Below are 23284 nucleotides of genomic sequence, written 5' to 3'. Positions count from 1 at the left end.
AATTATGGATTTATCGATTAAATTATTGAAGTCGTTAATTTTTTTTTAAAATTTTCTAAAAAAATTAAACCTTTTTTTTCTTATTTTTTGGGAGAATTTTAATGACACAAGTTGGAAAAATAGTATGTCTTTTGTGAGACGATCTCATATATTTTTATCCGTGAGATTATTCATCTATGATCATATTTAGAATAAAAAATAATAATATGTTTAAACCTATTTCGTTTTTTTTTTTTTTTTGGAGAATTTTAATGACACAAGTTGGAAAAATAGTATGTCTCTTGTAAGACGGTATCACATATTTTTATTCGTGAGATTAATCATCCATGTTCGTATTTATAATAAAAAATAATAATATTAACATTAAAAATAATATTTTTGTGATTGATCTAATATAACTAGATAAATAAACCGTCTCAAATAAGTTCTCGTTGTTCCAAAAATTAAGGAAAACTTTGGTTTCTTACAGGCCAGGCCTTCAGTAATAAAATTACACGGGCTTTAATTAAGAACCAGGCCTCAATTGTAAGAAATAAATAAGGCCTAAGATTGGGCTTTTCACCGGCCTTTATGTTTAGGGGGCCTTTTTTTGACATATATATATACTAATTTAATAATTTATTTTTTAAGACCCAAAAGCACCCAATCAACCAAAACCCACTCGCCCTAAACCCTGAATATGGCGGTGCCGAGTGAAGCAATTTGATTTGCCACCGCCGAAGGGGTCGCCGGAAAACGTTTTAAACCAACAGAAACCAAGTGATATCAGCGCCGCCGAGAACCGGTTTGTTTTACATTTTTTTTATATACCATATCAAATTCTTAAAGCCCGGGCTCTTCCGGACGACGCTAAGATGGCCACACCTTCACACGCATTGGCTGTAAAATCTCTCAACAATTCCAGTGGTCGCCGCCGATTTGTTGTAAGCACGTATTCGCATATTCTTGTTTGTTTTTGTGCAGAAGTGGTGATTTTCAGAGAGATTGGAATTTCGTCACTCTCGCGTGCTTGCGAGCGTACACAACTGTGTGCGGGAGTATTGAACACTTTTTTTTCTTGTTTTTGGGCTGCAGTTCAAGACTTTTTTGGAAAGAATAGAACAAATCGATATAGATGTTTACAGAAGTCTAGACCCGTTAAAAGCTGAACCCTCTGTAGGTTCGTCGTTTTTCCTTGACTGCCTCGTGGAGTACCGGGTATGTAATTCTGCATCTTTATTGCGAATGTTTTTGTGGAATTGTGTTTCTAAATTTCTTTTTCTCTGGTATAAATTTCTGGATGCTCCTCTTCTGCTTCCGTATTCTTCTCGAGCTTTTTCTGAGAATGGTCCGGTTCTTCTCATGTTTTGATTTGTACTTGGACCAACTGAGGGTTTCATGTCCAACTCCCGATTTGTTTGATGTATGTTTGATTAATAGATACTATACTTGTAAATAAAATATGTATGCGCATTTGGATCTTAGGATACGATTAGCCAGAATGCCTAGATAAACGTGAATCCGCAAATTTGAAATAATTGTTTCTTCCATGTATCATAGTACTTGTGAATTATCCGAACTCTAATACCCATTTATTCATAAGTTATATCCACTCAGCTACACATGCAAATATCTTCATTTTGAGCTCACTAGTTTTTTCATGTGCGGAACTTCTGTGTATCATGCAGGAACTGAACACTGCTGAAGATTTTATATCATTTTATGAGGAAATGTTGCCCTTGGTACAAACGCTACCACAAATTATCTTGCATAAGGAACTGATAATCACAAGTCTTCTTTCTAGATTGCAACTGAAAGGAAGGCTCTCGCTTGAACCAATACTACGGTATTTTCTTTTCTAGCCAATTTATATTGTTACTAATTACTATTACTGGATGGCATGAGGATGCTTAATTAGCTCATCCTTTACATGGTTACTGTGACTGCATATTTGTACCCGCATTTGAGTTTTCCATCAACGTGATGAAGCATATGTGTCCTGCATCTGGACCAGTGAACCACAGTGCAAATTTCTGGTTTTCTTGTTGAGTACTTCAATTTCATGTAACAGCTTAAGATTTCATTTTACTGGACAAAATTACAAGAAATCTCTGGTTGGGCTTTACTTGTGGACTTTGTCATAAATGTAAGTTGTGATTTTGATAGCTCATCCTAAATTTGGAATTTGGATAATGGATAGCTGAACTTTAACTAGTTATAGATTATTATTTTTGCATTAAATTGTTTTGCACCTTGCTATTTTTCAAATTGTAATGCACATATGATCTCTGCAGTTTTCTAAATCTAAGGTCGCACAGTTGTTTCTTTGTTGACATTCCTTTGCTTTATTAGGCTGCTTCTAAAAACAGCTTGTGGTGGCTTATAAATTGTATCTTGATTATGTTTATGCAATATTAGATTCTTTAATCACTGAGTTATTTTGAAATAATATTGATAGAGCCATTTTATTATTTTAGGTTGATTGCTGCTCTATCCAGAGATCTGCTGGAAGATTTCATACCGTGAGCTCTAGATTTTTTTTGAATTTTTTTCTGTTCTTATATGTATTGTTTTTGGCTCATTTTTCTTTCAATTTGAACTTGTATGTGATACAATGATATGCCTGTACTTAGTTTCGTTTGGGGTGACCTTGCCAGCCTCAGATGTTATGTCTTTTTGACATTTGGTTAACTTTTCCATCGAAATTGAACTGGTTGCTTAACTTTGGAAAATTTTGTCGAACTGCACTAGGATCCCTATTTGAAATTTATTTACCATCAAGGTTTTGACCTAAAATTTTCAAATTAACTGCTGTTGTTTTTAGTGTTAACTTTTTTCTTGTTTCATGATTTTCAAAAATCGTCTTTTCAGATATTTTTTCGGGTTTCCTAAATTCTTTTCTGTTGTGTACCACTCAATATGCATCCGCCCGCGGTACAAGAGAAAATAAACTGAAATGATGCAAAAAAGATGCTCCACAATTGCTTTGTGCCCAAATTGGTGTGTGCTGTGTAGAAATGAAACAGAGACTCGGGATCATATGCTCATCCATTGTCCATTCACGACCGCATTGTGGGCTAGAGCTTTGCAAGAGCTTCGATTGGTTTGGGTGATGCCTAAGTCAATGAAGGATTTATTCTCTATGGATTTAGGACAGCTAAGGGGAAGAATTTTTTGGCAAGTTGTGGTTCATTGCAAATGTTGGATAGTATGGTTGGAAAGAAATCGAAGAATTTTTGATGATAATGAAGAAACTACAGAAAAGTGCTGGGAAAAAATCAAGATTAAAATTGCGACGTGGATCAGCACTCATAAAGACTTTAAGAATGTCTCGATATTAGATTTATTGCGAGATTGTGCTTATGTGTATCATTAACACAACATTAATATTATGTTCTTCATGATGAAAGTGGACCACTAGTACACTGATGTACTATTTTCTTATCTTATTATTAATAAATTAACGTTTCTTATAAAAAAAATAATTTAAGATGAACTCCAATATATGCATAGATGGTCAGAGTTCTTGGAGTGTCTACTGGAGACTTCCCTCCTGAAAGTAGGATCTGTGGCCTTATTTCTAGTTTTCCAACAGGATAGGTATATTAGACTCTGGTAGAATGGAATGCACTAGATGTACAGCTAGGCGTTTATTGAAACCGTAGAATAATGAAATATCTTAAAGTAAGTGTTTTCTGAAGCTCCAAAGGAATGAGTGATTCTTCTCTTTTATTAGACAAAATCACCAAACTCTTTCTATCTATACTTCTGTGATGTCATGTTTGTGGCATCAGAAAACATGTGTACCGGATATGAGTGCTTATGAAGCTTTTTGGAACGCAGAGTGATTGTGTGAACATGGGGTTGAGAGCTAAAATCCCACACTTCAACCTGATCACTGGTTGAAAACAGAATTTTTAGGTTGATCTTTGGATGAATTTCTTTGTTTTTTCCATCATTTTTAAAGTTGACCAATGGGAAATTTATTTAATACTGATTAAAGTTAGAATTGCAATAATAAAGAAGCTGAAAGGATTTCAAACTTTATACTTGCTTTTCTGAGCTTGACCTTGGCTTTGATTTGATACCGAGTTAGCTTCAGTCCCATGTCATGAAGCTGAGAGGTCGACTTGGTTTGTGCACAAACTTGTGCAAAAAATATGATTAATCGTTAATATTAATGAGAATTGTTAAACTCAGCATGTAATACTTTGTGAATAAATAGAAATCATGAAATTAGTCAGAGAGACGAGGCGTTGAGTTTGTAATATTCATGGAAAGTTGAACAGGATGTCAGGGTGATTATCATGAGAATCCATGGAAGTTTCTGTTGGGTAAGGTATATAATAATATAGATCTCATATGCTCCTAGAGTCCAGCTATGAATAAATTAGATTTAGTAGGCGGGTTGGGGCATTCACGTGGTAATAAATGGAGAGAGAAATAATCCACGACTGAGTTTTACCTTCATTATGCTATATAGTATTTGATTTGTTAGTAGGCTACATCATGTTGTATATTGTCAAGTATATCAAATTCACGGTTTCTTATACTTGTATATCTTGCAGCTTTCTCCAAAGAATTGCTAATTCTATTGAAAGTCTTCTTCAGAGTGGTGCTGATAGGGATCCAGAGATAATTGAGCAGGTCTTGAAATTACTCTGTCGCCATATTTTTCCGTTTGTTTCACGTGATATTTTGAAATTCACAAGCTCCAAGTCTGGTTGTTGTTTGCAGATATTCAGATCTTGGTCGTGTATTATGATGCACTCGCAGAAATATCTTGCAGACAATGCTGACCATGTTCTGAGGTAGTTAATTTTTCTATATTTAATGGTGTTAGAAAAACATGCTTTGCCTACATGCCTTCTATGATTCATTGAGGTTTCATCTGTGATGCTAAGACTATGTGTGACATTCTCATTACTTTGAGCTGTAAGGCTGGTGTAATCTGTTATCACTGAAGATGTAATGCTTATGGAGCAACTAGTTTTCAGTTTTATGAAGTGTCTCAGAATTTGGAGAGAAATAAAATTTAATATAATTATGCTACCATAATACCTCATCGCATTTACAATGTATTCATCACCACATTTTATTTGTTTGAATTGTTTAAATGGTTGATGTTATTGTTTAAGGTGAAGTTGTCATTCATGTTCAATATTTGAAACTAAAAAGGACAATATGGCATGTGCTGTGTGCATGTGTTCGTAGTATTAACATGGAAATGTTTTCTGATGCACAGAATTACGGCAAAATTAAGATACTACCCTAAAGAATATGTTCGAGAGTTTATGGCCGAATCAGTATCATTTTTATTAAGGAAAACACCAATGCAGAAGCTAAAAACAGGTGCTGTTTCTATTATGATTCACTCGCTTTTTCTTAGATTTAATTGTCTCTGCATATAGTTGGATGTGAGTTTGCCTCTAATTTTATCAGAAGATCTAAGCATTACTTGGCATTGCATAGGCATGATGTAGCTTTGCTTCGTTTTTACTCTTAAATTAAATTAAATTTGTACAGGAAAGTCCACATGATGGATAAAACAACTGCTTCAATTAGTTAGCATGTAAAGATTATATCAGTATAAAGCATACATAAGCACATGATATGATGTTATCTTCAAAGTAGGGAATGAAAATTTCAAATTAAATGTTCTATATTTCCTCTCTATGATACCGATTTATGTCAATAATGTGAGCATGTGTTTTTCCCAAGTTAAATTGAATATCTTGATTCAGTCCATCATCACCTTCTGCCATGCACATACTCTCAGTAGATATGGGTGTCCATTATCCACACTCATCCACTGGATATGGTGGGGGCAGTTAACATAATCCACCCAAGAGTGACCCAGAACATCTCATTGTTTTTTTCTTCTTATTTTCTAGTTACTACACCCAAATATGTATGTAAGCTGTAAAAATTGCAATTTAAGTCAATGGTTCCTTATTTTATTCATACATGTTTTGAGGATCCATTTTATTTATTTACGTTCGTAGGTACATAAATTTTCTTCTAGATGTAGATGATCCCTATCCATAGTTTGTGGGAATTCCCATGCGACGACGTTTTGTGGGATTTTTTTTGTCCCATGCCGCGTGGATGCAAATTGTATTGATTCTTGGTAGTTGGTTCCCACCAATAAATTTTCAAGAAAGGTCACTATAAACTTGAGTTATTACTCTAGTGCGTTTGTTCATATGCATGTTATTACTTATTCGTTAGGAACAGTTCTCTTTATTTTTTCCATGTTTCAGTAATTGGTCAATTTAATCTTTTTTTAGCTTGGTTGTTTAGACATCTGACCTGAGAAAACAATATTTGGCTTCAAACTATGGGCAGATATTAGTAAAGTCATGGCTGAAATTATTGAGGAACCATCAGAAGCAAGAAAATCCGGTGTTGGTGCATTACTGTCACATGTTATGAGAATCACCTCATCAAGATTGCACTCAAGGGCTGAAAAATTATTGCCACTGCTCGTGGATTACTTATTTATTCAAATTGGTAATTCAAGGGACGAAGGTATGCTCATCAATCTCTCGCTTGAGTTATTTTGTTGTTGCTCGCCATCCTTTTGTTATTCCTCATTCATGTGATTCCTACCTTGATTCTTCTAACTTACAGACAGGTCTGCTTTCTTGTTTATGCACTGAGAACACACTAATTTATTCAATATGAATCAAAACTCTCATTATATTCTAATTTATTTAATATGAATCAAAACTCTCATTAAAACTCAATCTCCTTCATATCACGTGGATACTGAGAGTATGACATGGAATTGTTGTTTTCTTATCATCTTTGAATTGATGGACAATTTCAAAAACAAGTAACTAGATCTATACTTTAGAATTTTTACCCATGATTGTGTTATAATTTGGCTTTTGTTGAAGATGAATTTATCCTGGATGCGGAGACTTTCAAGACTTGTTGATTTTTTTAATGGAAAATAGAAACATATCAAATGTAAAGCTATCTTCTTCTTCATCCTATTAATTTATAACTTGTAGGTAAAATTTGTAAAAGGCTTGCGTTGTTAACTTTTGGTCAAATAGTTGTATTTACAGCAATAAATTGTTTCTTAGTTCAGAAATTTGTTTCTTGCTTCTCTGAACCTGTTGATATTTTGAAGTAAAAGAAGAAATCATGAGCTTGACTTTGTATATATTTCAAATACTGTTGGGGTAAACGTAGAATAATCTTTAAAGTTATGGTGTATGACTGACTTAGTTCTTGGTTTTATAATTATTTGTCCAACTTATTGTTGTAATTTTTCTTGATATCATTTAGTTCTGTGCTCTCATTCTCTTTTATTTTTGTATGTTCCTCGATATATTTCCACACATCCAGGCTCTAGCATTGCCGTTGAAGTTCTTTGTCTGGCCTTTAAAAGACTGTACGCGGAGTTAGATCCACTGGAATCGACTATTGTGTGGGAATTCGTTGTCAGAAAAATAACTGATTGTGCAACCGAAAACCCACCTTATCTCAGCTGCCTATTGACCATTCTTATTTCTATGGCGCAGAGCGATAATCTTGGAAAAATTTCTGGTGGGTGAAAAATGATTTTTCTGTTAAAATCTTATTGTCTTTACTCACACTGATCTTTGACAATTCATTACATTATGCAGATTACAGTTCTATACTTCAACTGGTTAATCTGCTTTTGCACGAAGTTGTTATGCCTTATCATACCACGGATACCGTTGAGCTGCAGTTTGATGTCATTGATCAAGTTCTTAATCTAATGCTTTGTGTGCTTAATGCTCTCTCCAAGTCTAAAAACATGTCAGCTTTGTCTGGTGTTGCTTTGCAATGGGAACCGATATTCAAATTAAGGAGCAGAAGGTGTTCTTTTCAGTTGAATATGTCGATACATTATTTTCGAGTTTCCTTACCTTGTCTTTGTTGTCTCACATTTTTTGTTTGGTGTTGCAGTTTACTGAATTTTCTCAATAATCTCCTCAATGAACCTTCCATTTTTCATGTGTTTGGAACAAATATTTTAAGGTAACCATCTATTTGTAATCATTTATGTCTTTGATTAATGAAATTCCTCATTATTTTTCCTTCAGTTTTTAATTAATTCCTGGATTGGTTGCAGCTCATTCAATAATTTGATAGAAATATTCGAGGAAGAAGCTGTTTATTTAATGCTAATTTTCTGTGAGAAAATTGAGATGGAGAGCTATAACTTGTTGCTCAGAAACTCCATCGAAAATCTATCGAGAATACACGTTTTTTTTAATGAGACTCTTAAGCATTGGATTGGAAACATCAATGAAGCTGTAAAAGGGAATTCAATTTCTATTCCAGTTCAACAAAGCAGGTTGGCAGTTCTGTGGGGTGTTATTGGGTGCTACAGTTATTTTGCAGATGCACAAGCAAGTTTATCAATACTGATGGACTTGATAGATTCATTGGATGAGGTTTTGATGGCTGAATATAGTAAGACATTTTGATACTCAAAAGTACTTCCTGTTTCTTAGACCTTGTATTTGCCAAAAAATCTCAATCGCGTCCATCGTAAAGACTTCTTGTTAAGCTCGCTCTTTGATATATGTGTGGCTTAGCATAGTAATTCTTTTTATTGAATTGGATATGTTGAATAGTTGATGGTTCACAGGTTTACATTATTAATTGCTAAAGCTTACCTCTGCTCTCTAATTAGGTTATATTAGCTCCAATATACTCCTTATGGCACTCAGATTTATTTATTCTGTTTTCAAGATTTTGTAGGCAGTCAGGAAGCCACTTGGCAAACCCTAATCGGTGCTGCATTGAAAGCCTATCATAAGTTTGCATGTAGTAGGAACATTGCTCATGACGAGGCTTCCCTTACTAGATTCTTGGATCTTGCGAAAAGATATAAGCTATCACCACAAATTTTAGCTGTAGTAGCTGATACTTTTGATTCGGTCTTGGGGTAAGTCATTTCGACATTTTATTTCATAATTTTTTTTACTGAGTGCCTCTTTTGCATATGCATGAATATTCCCTAAATCTTAAAAAATATGTTATGAAGGTCCGAGAATCAAGAGGATGGAATATCCGAATTTTATCTTCCAGAATGTATATCTGGGAATGGGTTAGATGCGTTGAACCTATTTGCTGAAAATCTCTGCCATGCCGATAAACAGATTCGCCTTTCTACCCTGCGAATATTGTGCCATTTTGAACTTTTTCATAGTGACGTTTCTGCAAAAGAGTTTCCTGTCAAGAAAAGGAGTGGAGATGATTCTGTGGCTTGTCATTTGAAGGACCCGCATATTGATGTAAGTCGGGTATTTCTTGTACCGTTGGTTTAATTTCACATGTTCATTCATGAAAGTTCATCGTTTTGTTTTTTCTGAACCCTAGGTTCTCAACCTTCTCAGATCAATTGAAAATACGCCCCTCTCAATTGCCACCAGCCGTCGAGTCATTTTACTGTTATCTAAAATACAGTTAAGTCTGAGTGCTCGGAGTGTCCCTGAACAGTATTTGCCTGCTGTTTTAAGTGGAATTGTTGGAATATTTTATAACCGATTTAGCTATGTATGGAATCCAGCATCAGAATGTCTTGCTGCCCTCATTGGCCAATGTTATAGGATGCTGTGGGACAAATATGCTATGCATCTTGATCATTGTCAGTCTGTTTTTCTAACATCTCGTGATCTATGTGGTCAAAGCGATGATGATTGCAACAACGACGGTGGTATGCCTCTTTTCGACTATTGATCTTATTTTCCGATACTCCTTCTATTTCTTATGGAGCACATGTTTCTTTATATTCTCCTCTGAGTATCTAGCCTGCCACATGAAATATTTAATAGTTTCAGGTGCCCCAAGATGTAATCATTAATAAAGTTTATGAATTTCAATTTTTGAAATATGATTCATAGCCTTGTGTTGATTATGCAGGTTTGGTTGGACACTTCAAATCTAAAACCTCTACCCTGTTTGATAGCACTCCACCTGCTACCGTTTTGTCCCTCTTGATTCAATCTTTACATAAAGTTCCGTCTGCTGTAGAATCAGGCAGTAGGCTAATAATAAACTTGTTTCTGAAGTTTTTGGGCTACAATATTGATGAGCTCACAAGGTGGTCATCTCTAGTGTTGTGTCTTGAATAAAATTCTATATTCCTAATTGTGAAAACTTATCAAGGAGTATTGATGTATACTTTTATATGAACATGCATGCTTTGTATTAGCAGGGTTGAATTTTATGCTCTGGATCTGAAAGGGAAAGAATGGAAGTCGGTTCTTCAAGAGTGGTTAAGCTTGTTCAGACTGCTACGAAATCCAAAAGCTTTATATCGAAGTATTTTTTTAAAAGATGTTCTTCAATATAGGTTAGTGAAATGACGCTTCACCTAGTTAAAATTTATTGATATTTTTTTAGTTTTGATCTCCAAGCTTTTCCATCTTGATGTAATCATTCCTCACCTCTCTTTTTTTCTTCATTTTTTTGTTGATAATATTTTGGGTGTTGGAATACAGGCTTCTTGAAGAAAATGATGCTGACATTCAGATGAAAGTTCTTGATTGTCTGCTGACCTGGAAAGATGACTTCTTACTTCCCTACAGTCAGAATCTGAAAAATCTGATCAATGCAAAATATCTAAGGGAAGAGCTTACAAGATGGAGCTTATCTAGCAAATCAATTGGTGGCATTAATGTGCTGCACAGAACTTATATAGTACCTATTGTCATACGAATACTAATACCAAAAGTTAGAAGCCTGAAAATGCTTGCTTGCCAGAAGGTACTCTTTATTTAATTTATCACTTGGTGGATACTCTTTGCGCTGCAAGTTCTATTTTGTTCTAATGTCTGTTCAGAAATTGATGAGATGCCTGTACCTTCTCAGAGCGGTGTAAGTTATCGAAGGGCTGTTCTTGGATTCTTAGCTCAGCTTGATGTTGATGAACTTCCTCTTTTCTTCTGGCTGTTAATCAAGCCCCTACTTTCTATACATCAAGGTGAATATGAAATGAGTAAAATCTTCTGGAGTTTGTCTGGAAGTCCCAGGGATGAGTTTTATGTATCAAATGTCATGAAGCATTTCACATCGGACTCTATAAGCACTGTGTCTTGGAAGAAAAAATTTGGTTTTCTGCATGTTGTCGAAGAAATCTTGGAAGTTTTTGATGTGCCACACCTTAATCCTTTTCTCGATCTGCTTGCATACTGTGTTGTCCAGATATTAGCCAGCTGCACATCAACTCTGGGTCCTGCAAAAAGTAGTGAATTTGTTTCTGTACATGACAGTTGTAGCTTTGAAGCGGATACAGCTGAGAACAATGAAGTGGAGCGTAGAATCATGGTAACATCGAGATATTTCTGAAATTGTTTTTCTTGGTCAATTGATTTAAAAATCTTGCTTCTATATGATGTTTAGGGGCCCTCTTAGTTTCTCTTTATTCCTTGTCAATATGAACTCAACTTATTAGCCTTGGGGGAAATATCTTTATGCAATCTAATTTAATGGACAAATAATAAATGCTATACCGTGCTACAAACTATTGAATATGGCAGCTTACCAGGTTTTACATGCTTCTATCGCAACCCACTATCCCATTCCAACAGAATGCTTATTACACCATGCTGTTGCTCATGCAAAATTTTTCCATTTGCTGGTGTCCATCTCTTCGTTGCGATGTGAGATAATTTTCAAACACTCACCGCAGAGATAACTGTTTGGTAAAATCATTCGAAGGAGGCTTACACAGTTTAATTGAGTGGCTACAAAAATAATAATCTTCTTTTGGAGTTTTTCAATAGTAAATAAGTGCTCTTTAGTTAGTTGGTACTTAATTATTCTACTGGCATAGTTTTTTATGAAGGGTGTGTAATCTTTTGAGCATGACAATATGGTGGATCTTAAAGTAAGATTCAAATTTTATTGCTTATGATTAACATGAACCAGGCAGCAGTTTTTTTGTCATATGCCAGAACATATATGGTGTTGGTTGTGGTCTAGCCGTCATTTTAATCATTTTCAGCTTTAAAATAATTTGTTCTACGTTTGTGTATCCCTTAGAATTCTGTATTCATCCCCACAAATTCATGTTTCTTTTGAGGTATTTGAACTACATTTTATCCTCACAACCTTTGCTGTTTCATGAGACCTAAAAGTTTTGCAGCGTGTTGGGCACAAGTGCGTTTAGATCATTCTGATCAGTAGTTTTATTAATTTGCAGGCGAGGACAGCTGTAAAGCATTTGAAGGACTTGAGATCCTTATGCCTGAAAATCATTTATCGTTTTCTTAGCAAATATGAGGATCACGATTTCGAGAGTGCCTTTTGGGACCTGTTCTCGACATCAGTTAAACCCTTAATCGCCAATTTTGCGCAAGAAGGTGCCAGTAGCAAGAATCCGAGTTCATTGTTTTATTGCTTTCTTGCTATGAGTAAAAGCAACAAACTTGTGCCCCTCTTACAAGAGAATGGGAATGTTGTACCGGATATTTTTTCCATGCTTACTCTCCCTTCAGCTTCTGAAACAATTCTGTCTTGTGTTTTCAAGTTTATTATGAACTTATTGGAGCTTGAGAGTGGACTGGACAGTGAAGACAATTATGTCAAGAGAATATTGCTTCCTCACCTGGATCTTCTTATACAAAGCTTGCAGAGGTTTTTCACAAATGCAAATATTACTAAGAGGTCTAACTTTTCTTTTTGATTCTTTTTCACACCTGAAATATCCACTAGTTAAGCTTTATTTATTTCTATGTTAAAAGTGTTTCTGCTTGTGTGATTTATTTGCAATGGTGAAAAGGTGTTTCTTATATGTTATTGCTGAACTTTTGTGTCCTTGAGCACTTGGTTGCTATCTAAGATGTATTAACTTTATATTATACTTGAGTTGAATTGTATGAACAAAGGCTTGGAAATGTTCATATCATTTGAAATTTTTTGTTTGATATATCGTTTGTGATGCTAGGTAATACTTGTCTTCCTACTGAAGGAAAATGTTCCATTTTTTTTAGTTGTCAAAGATTCTAATTGACTTTGTCGACAAGCCTATTCCACTCGGGTTCCAGGATGTATTCAAGGTCACATTCTAAACTGAGAGGAGAAAATGGCACTACGATTTGTCTCCAGTTGATCCCTTCCATGTGTTTGCCTAGGACAAGAATGCGAGAAAAAGCGACGAGGAGCATTTTTTATCTCAAAATTACTTTTTCCTTGCATTACCTACTGTCATTTTCTTTATTTCTTTTATTTCCCTAGGTTTCAACTTGTTTTGTGTCAACTTTTTTGAGTATTGGTAAAATTTGTGCCATTTTTGAGTTACTTTTATGATTCTATGTGCTCTGGCTTGGTTCTTAATTTTTATCCCCATTTAGGATTCTACTGAGAGATGTTACATTTGTTCTATGAAATGAGATATCTTCTTTCTGTGTTGCCTGGCATTTAAGTGTCCAGGAAACTCACTTATATCCCTTTTATTGTTGTTCCATATATTTCTACAGGAAGTTGGCGCAGTTCCTGGGCAAGAGGGAGTTTACCATTTTTAGTTTGATATCAAAATACGTAAAGGAACCGTCAGTTGCTGAAACATTCCTGGATATATTGCTCCCTCTTCTGACAAAGAGACATCAGGATTTTGGTTAGAACTCCTTGATAATTTTTGTTAATAGTGCTCAATAATTTTGTTCATTTATAACAAGAAAGAGCTGTTCTTTTTGTAGATACTTGTATTGATGTATTGAAAATCGTTCAACAAGTTGTAAAAGTGCTGGAGAGTGGAAGTAGCAAAAAAATTCTAATTTCAATTACCCCGCTGCTTATTTCCGCTGGGTTGGTTGTCCGGACTGCTATATGTGATGTTCTTGATGCTATTGCAGTGAAAGATTCTTCTGTGCTTACTCTGGTAGTGTTGAACCATTTGAAGTTTTTATATAAAAAAAAGTCTTCATACTGATTTATTTTTCATGAAGACTAGTGCCCCGACGTACACAACATTATTTGCTATTTTTAATGTTTTCTTTATAGTTTACATTATAAAATTGGTCAGGGTATCTCGGCAATTTTTGAAATTGACCATAAAAGAAAGAAAAAAGAAAAAGAAAAAGAAATGGTAAAATAAAAAAAAATCCATACCAACTTACCAAGTTGGTCAGTTTAATGCTCTCAACCTTAATTTTGTATAGTATATGTGAGATTTATTATATATACTAGTGTCCCGGCTTATGCGTTGCGTGTTTGTATAATATTTAATATTTTGAAAGTTTTCTTTGTAGTTTAAATTATAAAAATTGGCCAGGGTATTTCGGCAATTTTTTGAAATTGGCCATGAAAGAAAGAAAAAAGAGAAAAAGAAATGGTAAAATGAAAAAAAAATGCCATACCAACTTACCAAGTTGGTCAGTTTAATGCCCTCAGTCTTAATGGTAATAACAGATTAATAGTAGATAGCTCAAGTGCTAAAACATAAAAGTGTTATTTTGGGTTTGGGCCACCTCTTATTAGCGTGAGCTTTTGGAAAGAGTGGATTAACATGATGTTAAAATTAGGAGTCAAACCATTGTAATCTCTGATGCACGGAAAACCCCGTATATTTCATTAAATTGAGTTTAGGTGAGTATTATTGTCTAGTGCCCGACCAATTTGCACGTATATGTAAATGTTAATTCCAGGCATATTCTCGTCTTAAACATGCGGGTGGTATTCAAATATGGAAGTATTGTTTGGTGCATGAGCTCGAGCTCTTAGGAAATATGATCTCAGTAGTAAGCGCAACCCATATTTTTAATCTTCAGGCAAGAATTCTTCGTGAACTGAATGCATCCTCTGCAATGGAGATTGGTGGTCTTGATTATGACAAAGTAATCTGTGCTTATGATAAGGTTACTGTTGAATTTTTTTACACCATTCAAGAGGAGCATGCATTGGTAATCTTGGCACACTCTATACAAGACATGTCATCTGAAGAGTTGATCTTAAGGCAAAGTGCTTTCAGATTATTGGTCAACTTTATCGAATTTTCTGGCAAGATCCTTAATGGATCACTAAATTCTAATGAAGTATGGTCTGTAGCTGGTATTCAGCACTTAGCAAACAATTTCATCTTGAAGCACATGGGGAATGCAATGGGGAAGGAGGGTGCTGCTCAAAAGGTATTAAATGTTTTAGCTGCCATTTTTAATTTTCTCAGTAATCTCTCTTTCAAAGTGCATGTGTCTATACTCTATGTATTCATTATCTGGTGTGCATGTGTTTGTTTTCGTAATTGCATTCCAGTTCTTGAGAAATGAATGTGGAAATGAGTTAATAGCTATATTCTCTATAGCTACATCTTAGAAAGAAGAAGCTGTATGTTTTTTTAATATAATTGCTTTTAGTGTTAAAAGGGTGATTAAATCCCATGCATCTGCAGATGGATAAAATGGATACATTTCATAATAGAAATCCACCCCTTGAGACATGATACTGGTTCATTTTTTTATTTTTACTTGTAATTGGACCCATATTACATGTTTGACATATCTGTGGCATGTTTTCTTTTTTAAAGAAATATCTCTCTCAACTTGGATATAGTGGAGGTGATGCCATTATTCTCGTGTTAAGAGTTTGAAATATGTGTCAGACTGTTATTCACTTGCACTTGAGCGTCCTTTCTTTCTCTGATGTTGAAAGTATGTAGAATGGGTGATCTTCATGTTTAATCTGTGTTTGTTTTTCTACTTTTGCTTATGGGTGATCTTCATGTTTAATCTGTGTTTGTTTTTCTACTTTTGCTTGCTTGCTGCTTCTTTTTTCGTATCGAAGTTTCAACGTTTATTATGATGTTGTGACCTCTGAGCGTTCCTCTGGAGGTGAGATGTTGTAACTTGTGATAATCACAAGAAGGATTCACGCTTATCATTTATTGGTACGGTTGTTTTTAGGTATGGATTGATTTACTTCGAGAAATGGTGTTGAAACTTCCCAAGGTTGCGAGCCTTGATTCCTATAGGGCTTTGTGCAGTGATGATGCTGAACAAGATTTCTTCAACAACATAGTTCACTTACAGGTAAACCCTCTTTTACTTTTCCTTTGGATGTTCATATTTTGATGTCTTGCGAATTTTTTGTTTCATGCAGAAACACAGGAGAGCTAAGGCTTTGTCTCGTTTTAGAAACATTTTTGTAGCAGGAAAGCTTTCAAAGGTAATCTCTTTAGTCTTTCTGGAATCACAAAAATATTCTCTCTGCTTCCCTTATCTCCTGCAACGATGTTATGATTTTCCCAGGTGATTACAAATAAAGTATCGATTCCGCTCTTTTTTGGCATATTGTTAAATTTGCGAGATGGAAAGGATGAGCATATCAGAAATGCCTGTGTGGATGCACTTGCGTCAATTTCCAGTTCCATGGAGTGGAATCAATATTATGCCTTGCTAATCAGATGCTTCCGATATATACAGCTAAAACCAGACAAGAAAAATCCTTTGTTGCGATTAGTCAGCTCTATACTTGATCACTTCCATTTCTCAGAGATGCCTTGGGTCCATGATTCTAAAGTTGCTATTTGTGATACTCTTGATCCGTATGCTATGAACATGACTTCTTCATCGTTGATAAATTGTTCAGGCTCTACCCAACTTCCAGTTATACAGATGTCTTTGCTCAAGAATTTGCTCCCCAAGATTCAAAAGTTTTTAACCTCCGACTCTGATAATGTCAATGTAACCATCAGCCTAGTTGTACTAAAACTTTTAAAATTGCTTCCTGTAGAAACCATGGAGTTGCAGCTTCCGAGTATTATTCATCGCATTGCCAACTGTCTGAAAAATCGTTTGGAAAGTGTACGTGATGAAGCTAGATCTGCATTGGCTGCTTGTTTAAAGGAACTAGGTTTGGAATTCTTACAATTTATTATCCAAGTCTTGAAAGGCACATTGAAGAGAGGATATGAATTGCATGTTCTTGGATATACTCTCAATTTCATGTTGTCCAAGTTTCTTATGAATCCAATTTGTGGAAAGTTGGACTATTGTTTAGAAGATCTTCTTTCTGTCATAGAAAATGATATAGTTGGGGATGTTTCTGAGGAGAAGGAAGTTGAAAAGATTGCTTCCAGAATGAAAGAGACGAGAAAGCAAAAGTCTTATGAGACTCTCAAATTGATTGCCCAAAGTATCACCTTCAAGACTCATGCATTGAAACTTCTTTCACCTTTTACAATACATCTTCATAAGCAGCTCACCCAGAAAGTTAAATCAAAGTTGGAGAACATATTAAGCCACATAGCTTCTGGTATCCAATGCAATCCATCCGTGGATCAGACTGAATTTTTTGTATTTACGTATGCTCTCATTGAAGACTGTATCAAGGATGAAGGTGATGAACATGAAAGTAATAAGGTAGACAAAAATGATGATGGCATCCTAGCATATCATTCTGAACGAGTAGTAAGTATTGATCGATGCCATTCTCATTTGATAGCGGCATTTGCACTTGGGTTACTGCAGAATTACATGAAGAACCTGAAGCTTGACAAAGAGGATGAAAAACTACTGTCTCTGTTAGATCCTTTTGTCAGTTTACTGGGGCAGTGTTTGAGTTCTAAACATGAAAATGTCACAACTACTGCAGTTAGGTGCTTGTCTCCGCTAGTGAGGTTACCTTTGCCATCTCTTCAATCTCATGCTGACAAAATAAAGAATTCATTGTTGGTCATTGTACAAGGCTCCATAAATGCTAGCAGTCCACTGTCTGAGTCATGTATTAAGTTGTTGACAACACTTCTGCGAAGCACTAGAATTACTTTATCGGCTGGTCAATTATATATGCTGACCCAATTTCCCTTGTTTGTTGATCTTGCAAAGAATCCCACATTTTTCGCCCTTTCACTGTTGAAGGCTATTGTGCACCGAAAACTCGTAGTTCCTGAGATATATGATGTTGTCCAGATTGTTGCAGAATTGATGGTACAAAGCCAACATGAACATATTCGTAAGAAGTGTTGTCAGATTTTTCTTCATTTTTTGCTTGGCTACCATATTTCTGAAAAGCGAATGCAACAACATCTTGATTTCTTAATTGGGAATCTGAGGTAAAAAAAGTGACAGTATTTTGTGTGTGTTTATTGTTCCTTCAATTTTTGGGTAACATATATTTCTTTTCAGTTATATACATCCTAATGGAAGAGAAGCTGTCCTAGAGATGCTCCATGCTATCATAAAGAAATTTCCTCAGAAGAAAGTAGATGAACAATCTCAAACATTTTTCTTTCATTTGGTTTTTTCGTTGGCCAATGATAAAGATAGCAAAGTTCGTTCTATGATTGCGGCTGCGATAAAATGTCTTATTGAGCATGTGAGTCCAGATGCTCGTGGCTGCATTCTCAAATGCAGTGTGTCTTGGTACCTAGGTGGTCAACAGATTCTGTGGGGTGCAGCGGCACAGGTAAGGTTAAGAAATTGTCATTGTTTTGATGTGCTTCTTGTCATTGTTTTGATGTGCTTTCTATATTCTGTCGGGGTGTAGCGGCGCAGGTAAGGTTAAGCTATTGTTATTGTTTTGATGTGCTTTCTATGTAAAATAATATTTTCACTCATTTTTTATTGTCTCTTTATGAAACCTATTGGCATCTTCATTTTGTGTCCCCACAGTATGTGGTCAGGAGTTAGAAATCAATATTTACTGGTTATTCTCCTGAGAACTCCCTTCTTCATCTTTTGATGGTGGTGTTGTCTTCTAAAAATACAGTCATGCATGGTCATAATAAGGGAGTTGAAGTGTTTAGAAAGGGTTGAATTAACACTTTAAGATTTTTGTATTCTTTTCTAAAATGTGAATCAGTTGTTTGAAGAACTGATCCTAGAATCTTGTTTGTGGATGGATATAAATCAGTCAACTGATGGCAGTGCGGACTAAGACTGGAATATAGATTGAATACTTGGTGTAAACTGAAATAAACACGAGAGTTTTTGTGGATGCTCGGAGGCTTCAAATGCTCCTACGTCACCCTTTCTATCACAATTATATGATTTCACTAAAAGACTTTGATATATTACAACTGAATGTAATAATCCACTTCAATTGGTCTTATACGTTGTCAAACTGAAACTCTTATTCTAATCAATTCTTTTACAGTAATAAACTGAAAGATGCTCTAACTTGTACCCTGAATGTTACTGATAAATATAAGGAACGAAGAGCTTAAATGTACGATATGTAAACTGAGAATATGCTCGCGGAGTGTATCGCAGTAGTTTGATTACTTTGTGTGTTCACTTGTTTTCAGTCACCAACCCTCTTCAACTGATTCGATCAGCTATATATAGACTTCGATATCAACGGTCTTATTGAAAGCATTTAATAGACATTCAATGACAAATATCCATTGAATCGTCGTGTAGTAACTTTATCCGACAGTAGTACAAGGTATTCAGACTGTTTTGTTATGATACAACTGTTATGCGTTGGTAAAACCTGTCAGTCTGTTTGCTGATACTTCAACCGATGACGTGACCAACTTATTAGAAACAAACTGATCAACCGATCAGTTCAGCTGAACATTATCAGTTGTAGCTGATGTGCTATCAGTTACAAATACTTTAGTTTGATAAAGTTTATCCAGTTCAGTTCAACCGAAGTCTTCAATTACGATTTCTTGACTGTTCGATCAGTTATATTCTTCAGTTCTCTTTGGATTAATTTGTCAAACTCTGAAATCTATAATATTCAACCATGCCACTCATGCCTGTTTAACTGCTGATTATCAGATTAGGATTCAACATTCCGTGCTTAACATGTGTTTTATTTCAATATATCTGTTCTTCCTTCATACACGCAACATATTATTCTTGTTCTTCAATTACTGAGTTTATTGTATCTGTTCAGAATCTGGATTGAAATGCTCAAGTTATAATATCCAGCTTTTTAACTTATAGTTGGTTTCTGTTAGAGTTTCTTCACTAAAAAGTTTATGCACTTCAAGACGAATAAGAGGGGTTTGGATGGTAGATTTTTTTTTTTTTTAAAATTCCTGCAATTTATTAAGTTCATTTACTGTTGCACATTATTGTACTATTCGAACCACAATCTTATCTTATACTACTGATTATGTAAATGGGGTGAATGAATTGGAAGGAGTAAAAATTGTCCGGGCTTGTAAAGCCCCACTCAATCTGTGTATCAATTAACCAGTTCAGGGGAACCCGGCTCAGGACCCGGTTATCGGGGGAAGTAATATTTATTTTGTTTTGCCTGGAATTGAAGCAATGTCATTTCATTCCTGACTAAAACCATCAATACAATTCAGAAAAGAAAGTCCACATTTTGTAAAGCAAAATTAATCCTCCATTTCACAGAGTAATATATACTGTAATTCTCCTAGGGATGATAATACGAGCTTTTATATTGACTGTATTCTCCTATAACAGAAGGAAGCTAGGAAGCTTGGAAACATTGAAGTCAAAATTTGTATTTGTGCTATACCCTGTATTTTATGTTTCCTTGTGATTATCAACTTCTCAATTTTGTAAAACAGGCTCTGGGTTTGATAGTGGAAGTAATGGGAGGAGGTTTCAAGAAAAACATCGGTCGTGTACTTCCTGTCACGAGAAGGATTTTGCAGTCTGCACTCAGCGGCCTTGCACATGGAGAACATAACATGTCAGACGAGCAAGTTGCTCCCTTTTGGAAGGAGGCGTATTATTCATTGGTTTTATTTGATAAGATCCTTCATCAATTCCATGACTTGTGCTTTGATAGCGATCTTGAGGTACATTTTATATTATATGTTGTACTATTTGTTCCTTAAATCAATCTCCAAATTTGAGTCGTATCTGTGGATAGAGTTGTTGAAGGTTATCTTTCATACTTGAAGCAATTTTAATGCATTCCATTTTGGCGTTTAGACTATCATTTTGGAGGGCTGTGTGCTCACTTAAATAACCATGTCACTTATTTTTGTGTTTTTAATTAAATTGTGGCACACATTTTAAGATTTATACGCTTGTGCTGATCTAAAAGGATCAAATTTTGCTGATCTAAAAGGATCAAATTTTCTTGACATGGCATTTCAATATGACAAAGAAGTTATTTGCAGTAAGAAAGTCTTTTTCTTTATCTAATCCTGCTGTTCATTTACTGATTTCTGACAGGATATGTGGGAAATCATCTGTCAGTTCCTGTTGCATCCTCATTTGTGGTTACGCAACATATCGAACAGGATTTTGTCTTTGTACTTCACAGTAATTGATGCATGTACAAAAAACCATAAAATGCCAATGGAAACGTTCTTTCTGATGAAACCAAGCAGACTTTTCCTGGTAGCTGCATCTTTTTGTTCCCAACTGATGGCTCCATTGGCAGATGACGCAGCTTGCACTACCATCATGCAAAACCTTGTGTTTTCAATTTGTCATCTCCACTCCATTTTGGGAAAGAATGCTTGCATGGATGTTTCTAAATTCTGGTCCAGCCTTGAGAATTCCGCCCAAGACCAGTTTCACAAAGCTTTTACCATTCTTGATCCTTTAAAAGGAAGGAGGATACTTTTTTCTTTTACTTCTGATGTCTATGTTCAGCGTGATCAAAATCAGCATCCATTTATTTCCTATCTGCTTCAGAAATTGGGAAAATTATCATTTCAAATGGAGGCTGCTCAGGTGTGCTTGACAGAACACCATAATAAATTTTACATTTTAAATTACTCAAATAAATTCAATGGGACTTCACTCTTGGGAGTGTATATCTAACCATTCAATTTCTTGTTCCAAGAAAAACAAGTTTTTTATTCTTCTATATTTGTATAAGCATTTACTAGTTTAACTGATCGTCTATAAAAACCTTTCTTGCAGATGAAAATTGTCTTCAACTGTTTCAAAACAATTTCGCCAGAGCTCCTTGGTTACTATGGAAAGGATTCACTTATTGCATATGATGATTCTGCTAGTTATGCCTCTCAAATGCTGTTGCCTTTGTTCAAAGTTTGTGAAGGGTATACTGGAAAAGTTGTTTCAGGTAACTTTTGTTTCTCCCATTTTGCTTCTTCTGGAGAGATTCCTGGCAAAAGTATTATACCGGAGCTAAAAAACCAACTTAATACTGTTTTTTCTCAAGTTTTATTTTTTACACTAGTTTAGGAAATTTTAAGTTGGACAATCGATGGATATCTTTATTTGTACGAAAGCTTCAATATATATATCAGTGCATCCTATTAGCTTCCTTGCTTCCAATAAGAAGCCTCTTCTCTTAAATTTATTCTAACGTGAGGTGAATAACGCCTAGAAAGTTTTCATTAGCATACCATCATTTTGATATTGTCTCGGCTGACTTTTCTTTTTATCATGCCAGATGATCTGAAACAGTTAGCACACGAGGTTCGCGAAAGCATTAGAGTAATCATGGGGAACCATTTCATTCAAGTTTACAACCTAGTAAGAAAAGTTCTCAAAGGAAAGAGGGACAAGAGGAAACAAGACGAGAAGATCATGGCTGTGGTCAATCCAGAACGAAATGCCAAGAGGAAACTTAGAATTGCAACCAAGCATCGGAACAATAAGAGAAGGAAAGTCATGTCCATGAAAATGGGAAGATGGATGCATTAAGATCAGGAAAATGTATGGGGTGGCACATTTTCTACAAGTGACAACATATATCATGGTAAATTTCCACCACTCATCAGTTGTGGATTCTACCAAGTTACTCGAAACTGGGTGGTTTTGTTGGATCTGGGCACAAGAACACCGGGGGATTATGTGATTGGTGAGCTACAAGATGGACAAAAGGGTTTTAACTGTTGCAAATTATGCTCATTTCTTTTTGGCCATTTATTGGTTGCGACGCTCTATCTGCTGTTTGGGATGATGGTGTGCAGTTGGTAAGTCTTATTATACTATTTATTTAGAGGGTGAGTTATACAAACCGTTGATTTGATTTGGTTCGTTGGTATGTCAATAAATCAAATTATGTATTTGACCCTCAAATTTATCCATTAAGAAAAATAAAATAAGGCGGTAAAGTTAATATAACCTTTGCTAACCTCTCAAGTCCCAACAGTTCCAGAACGTTCTTTATTGTAGAGAAGCCCTTACCTCTATTTTTCTTCAATTAAAATTTTCATATGGTATCTCCAATTTGTCTTCTTTGGAATTTTTTTAAATTAGTCTATGGAGAAAATTAAGTATCTTTATCAATCTATCTCTATATCTCTATGTACTTGTAAAAGTATGGATGATGAAAAAGCTTTCAAATTGTATATGAACATAATTATCTTTCACGTGTTTACTTATTTTTATTATCAAGAAACATGATAATTTTACATTTAGTCTATTAATTAATAAGTAATATTAATTAAACATATTTT

At 35.1% G+C, this 23284-nt stretch overlaps 2 protein-coding genes across 5 annotated transcripts in view; one reads left to right on the top strand and one right to left on the bottom strand.

Annotated features, from left to right (window-relative positions):
- The first annotated feature begins 641 nt into the window (after nucleotides 1-641).
- On the top strand, nucleotides 642-23023 carry LOC142520581 (uncharacterized). Of its 4 annotated transcripts, none has more exons than XM_075623627.1 (31): nucleotides 642-923; nucleotides 1075-1197; nucleotides 1668-1825; nucleotides 2457-2501; nucleotides 4548-4626; nucleotides 4717-4790; nucleotides 5225-5331; nucleotides 6328-6510; nucleotides 7339-7539; nucleotides 7620-7836; nucleotides 7927-7998; nucleotides 8093-8436; nucleotides 8728-8914; nucleotides 9014-9263; nucleotides 9349-9685; nucleotides 9892-10072; nucleotides 10187-10324; nucleotides 10473-10737; nucleotides 10843-11298; nucleotides 12176-12639; nucleotides 13452-13588; nucleotides 13671-13852; nucleotides 14742-15098; nucleotides 15870-15995; nucleotides 16066-16131; nucleotides 16215-18019; nucleotides 18093-18372; nucleotides 20462-20695; nucleotides 21078-21584; nucleotides 21777-21939; nucleotides 22273-23023. In XM_075623627.1, exons 1-31 carry the CDS (start codon nucleotides 855-857, stop codon nucleotides 22524-22526), a joined length of 8061 nt encoding a protein of 2686 aa, XP_075479742.1. In that variant the 5' UTR covers nucleotides 642-854; the 3' UTR covers nucleotides 22527-23023. The 4 variants fall into 4 exon arrangements, with proteins under 4 accessions (XP_075479742.1, XP_075479741.1, XP_075479740.1 ...); XM_075623626.1 differs by having other exon boundaries at nucleotides 8719-8914; nucleotides 9349-9682; XM_075623625.1 differs by having other exon boundaries at nucleotides 8719-8914; nucleotides 22273-23022.
- The window catches only part of LOC142520583 (uncharacterized), a 24883-nt gene continuing 22995 nt past the window's right edge, over nucleotides 21397-23284 (bottom strand). The window contains exon 5 of the transcript XR_012813956.1: nucleotides 21397-21536. The gene's annotated coding sequence lies outside the window, so the exon portion shown is untranslated. The remainder of the gene's footprint in view (nucleotides 21537-23284) is intronic.

Source organism: Primulina tabacum, chromosome 12 (genome assembly GCF_025594145.1).
Source record: "Primulina tabacum isolate GXHZ01 chromosome 12, ASM2559414v2, whole genome shotgun sequence".
In the NCBI taxonomy this organism is placed as follows: domain Eukaryota; kingdom Viridiplantae; phylum Streptophyta; class Magnoliopsida; order Lamiales; family Gesneriaceae; genus Primulina; species Primulina tabacum.
Note: the sequence above shows the minus strand (reverse complement) of the source record. Positions and strands in the feature narration are given on the sequence as shown.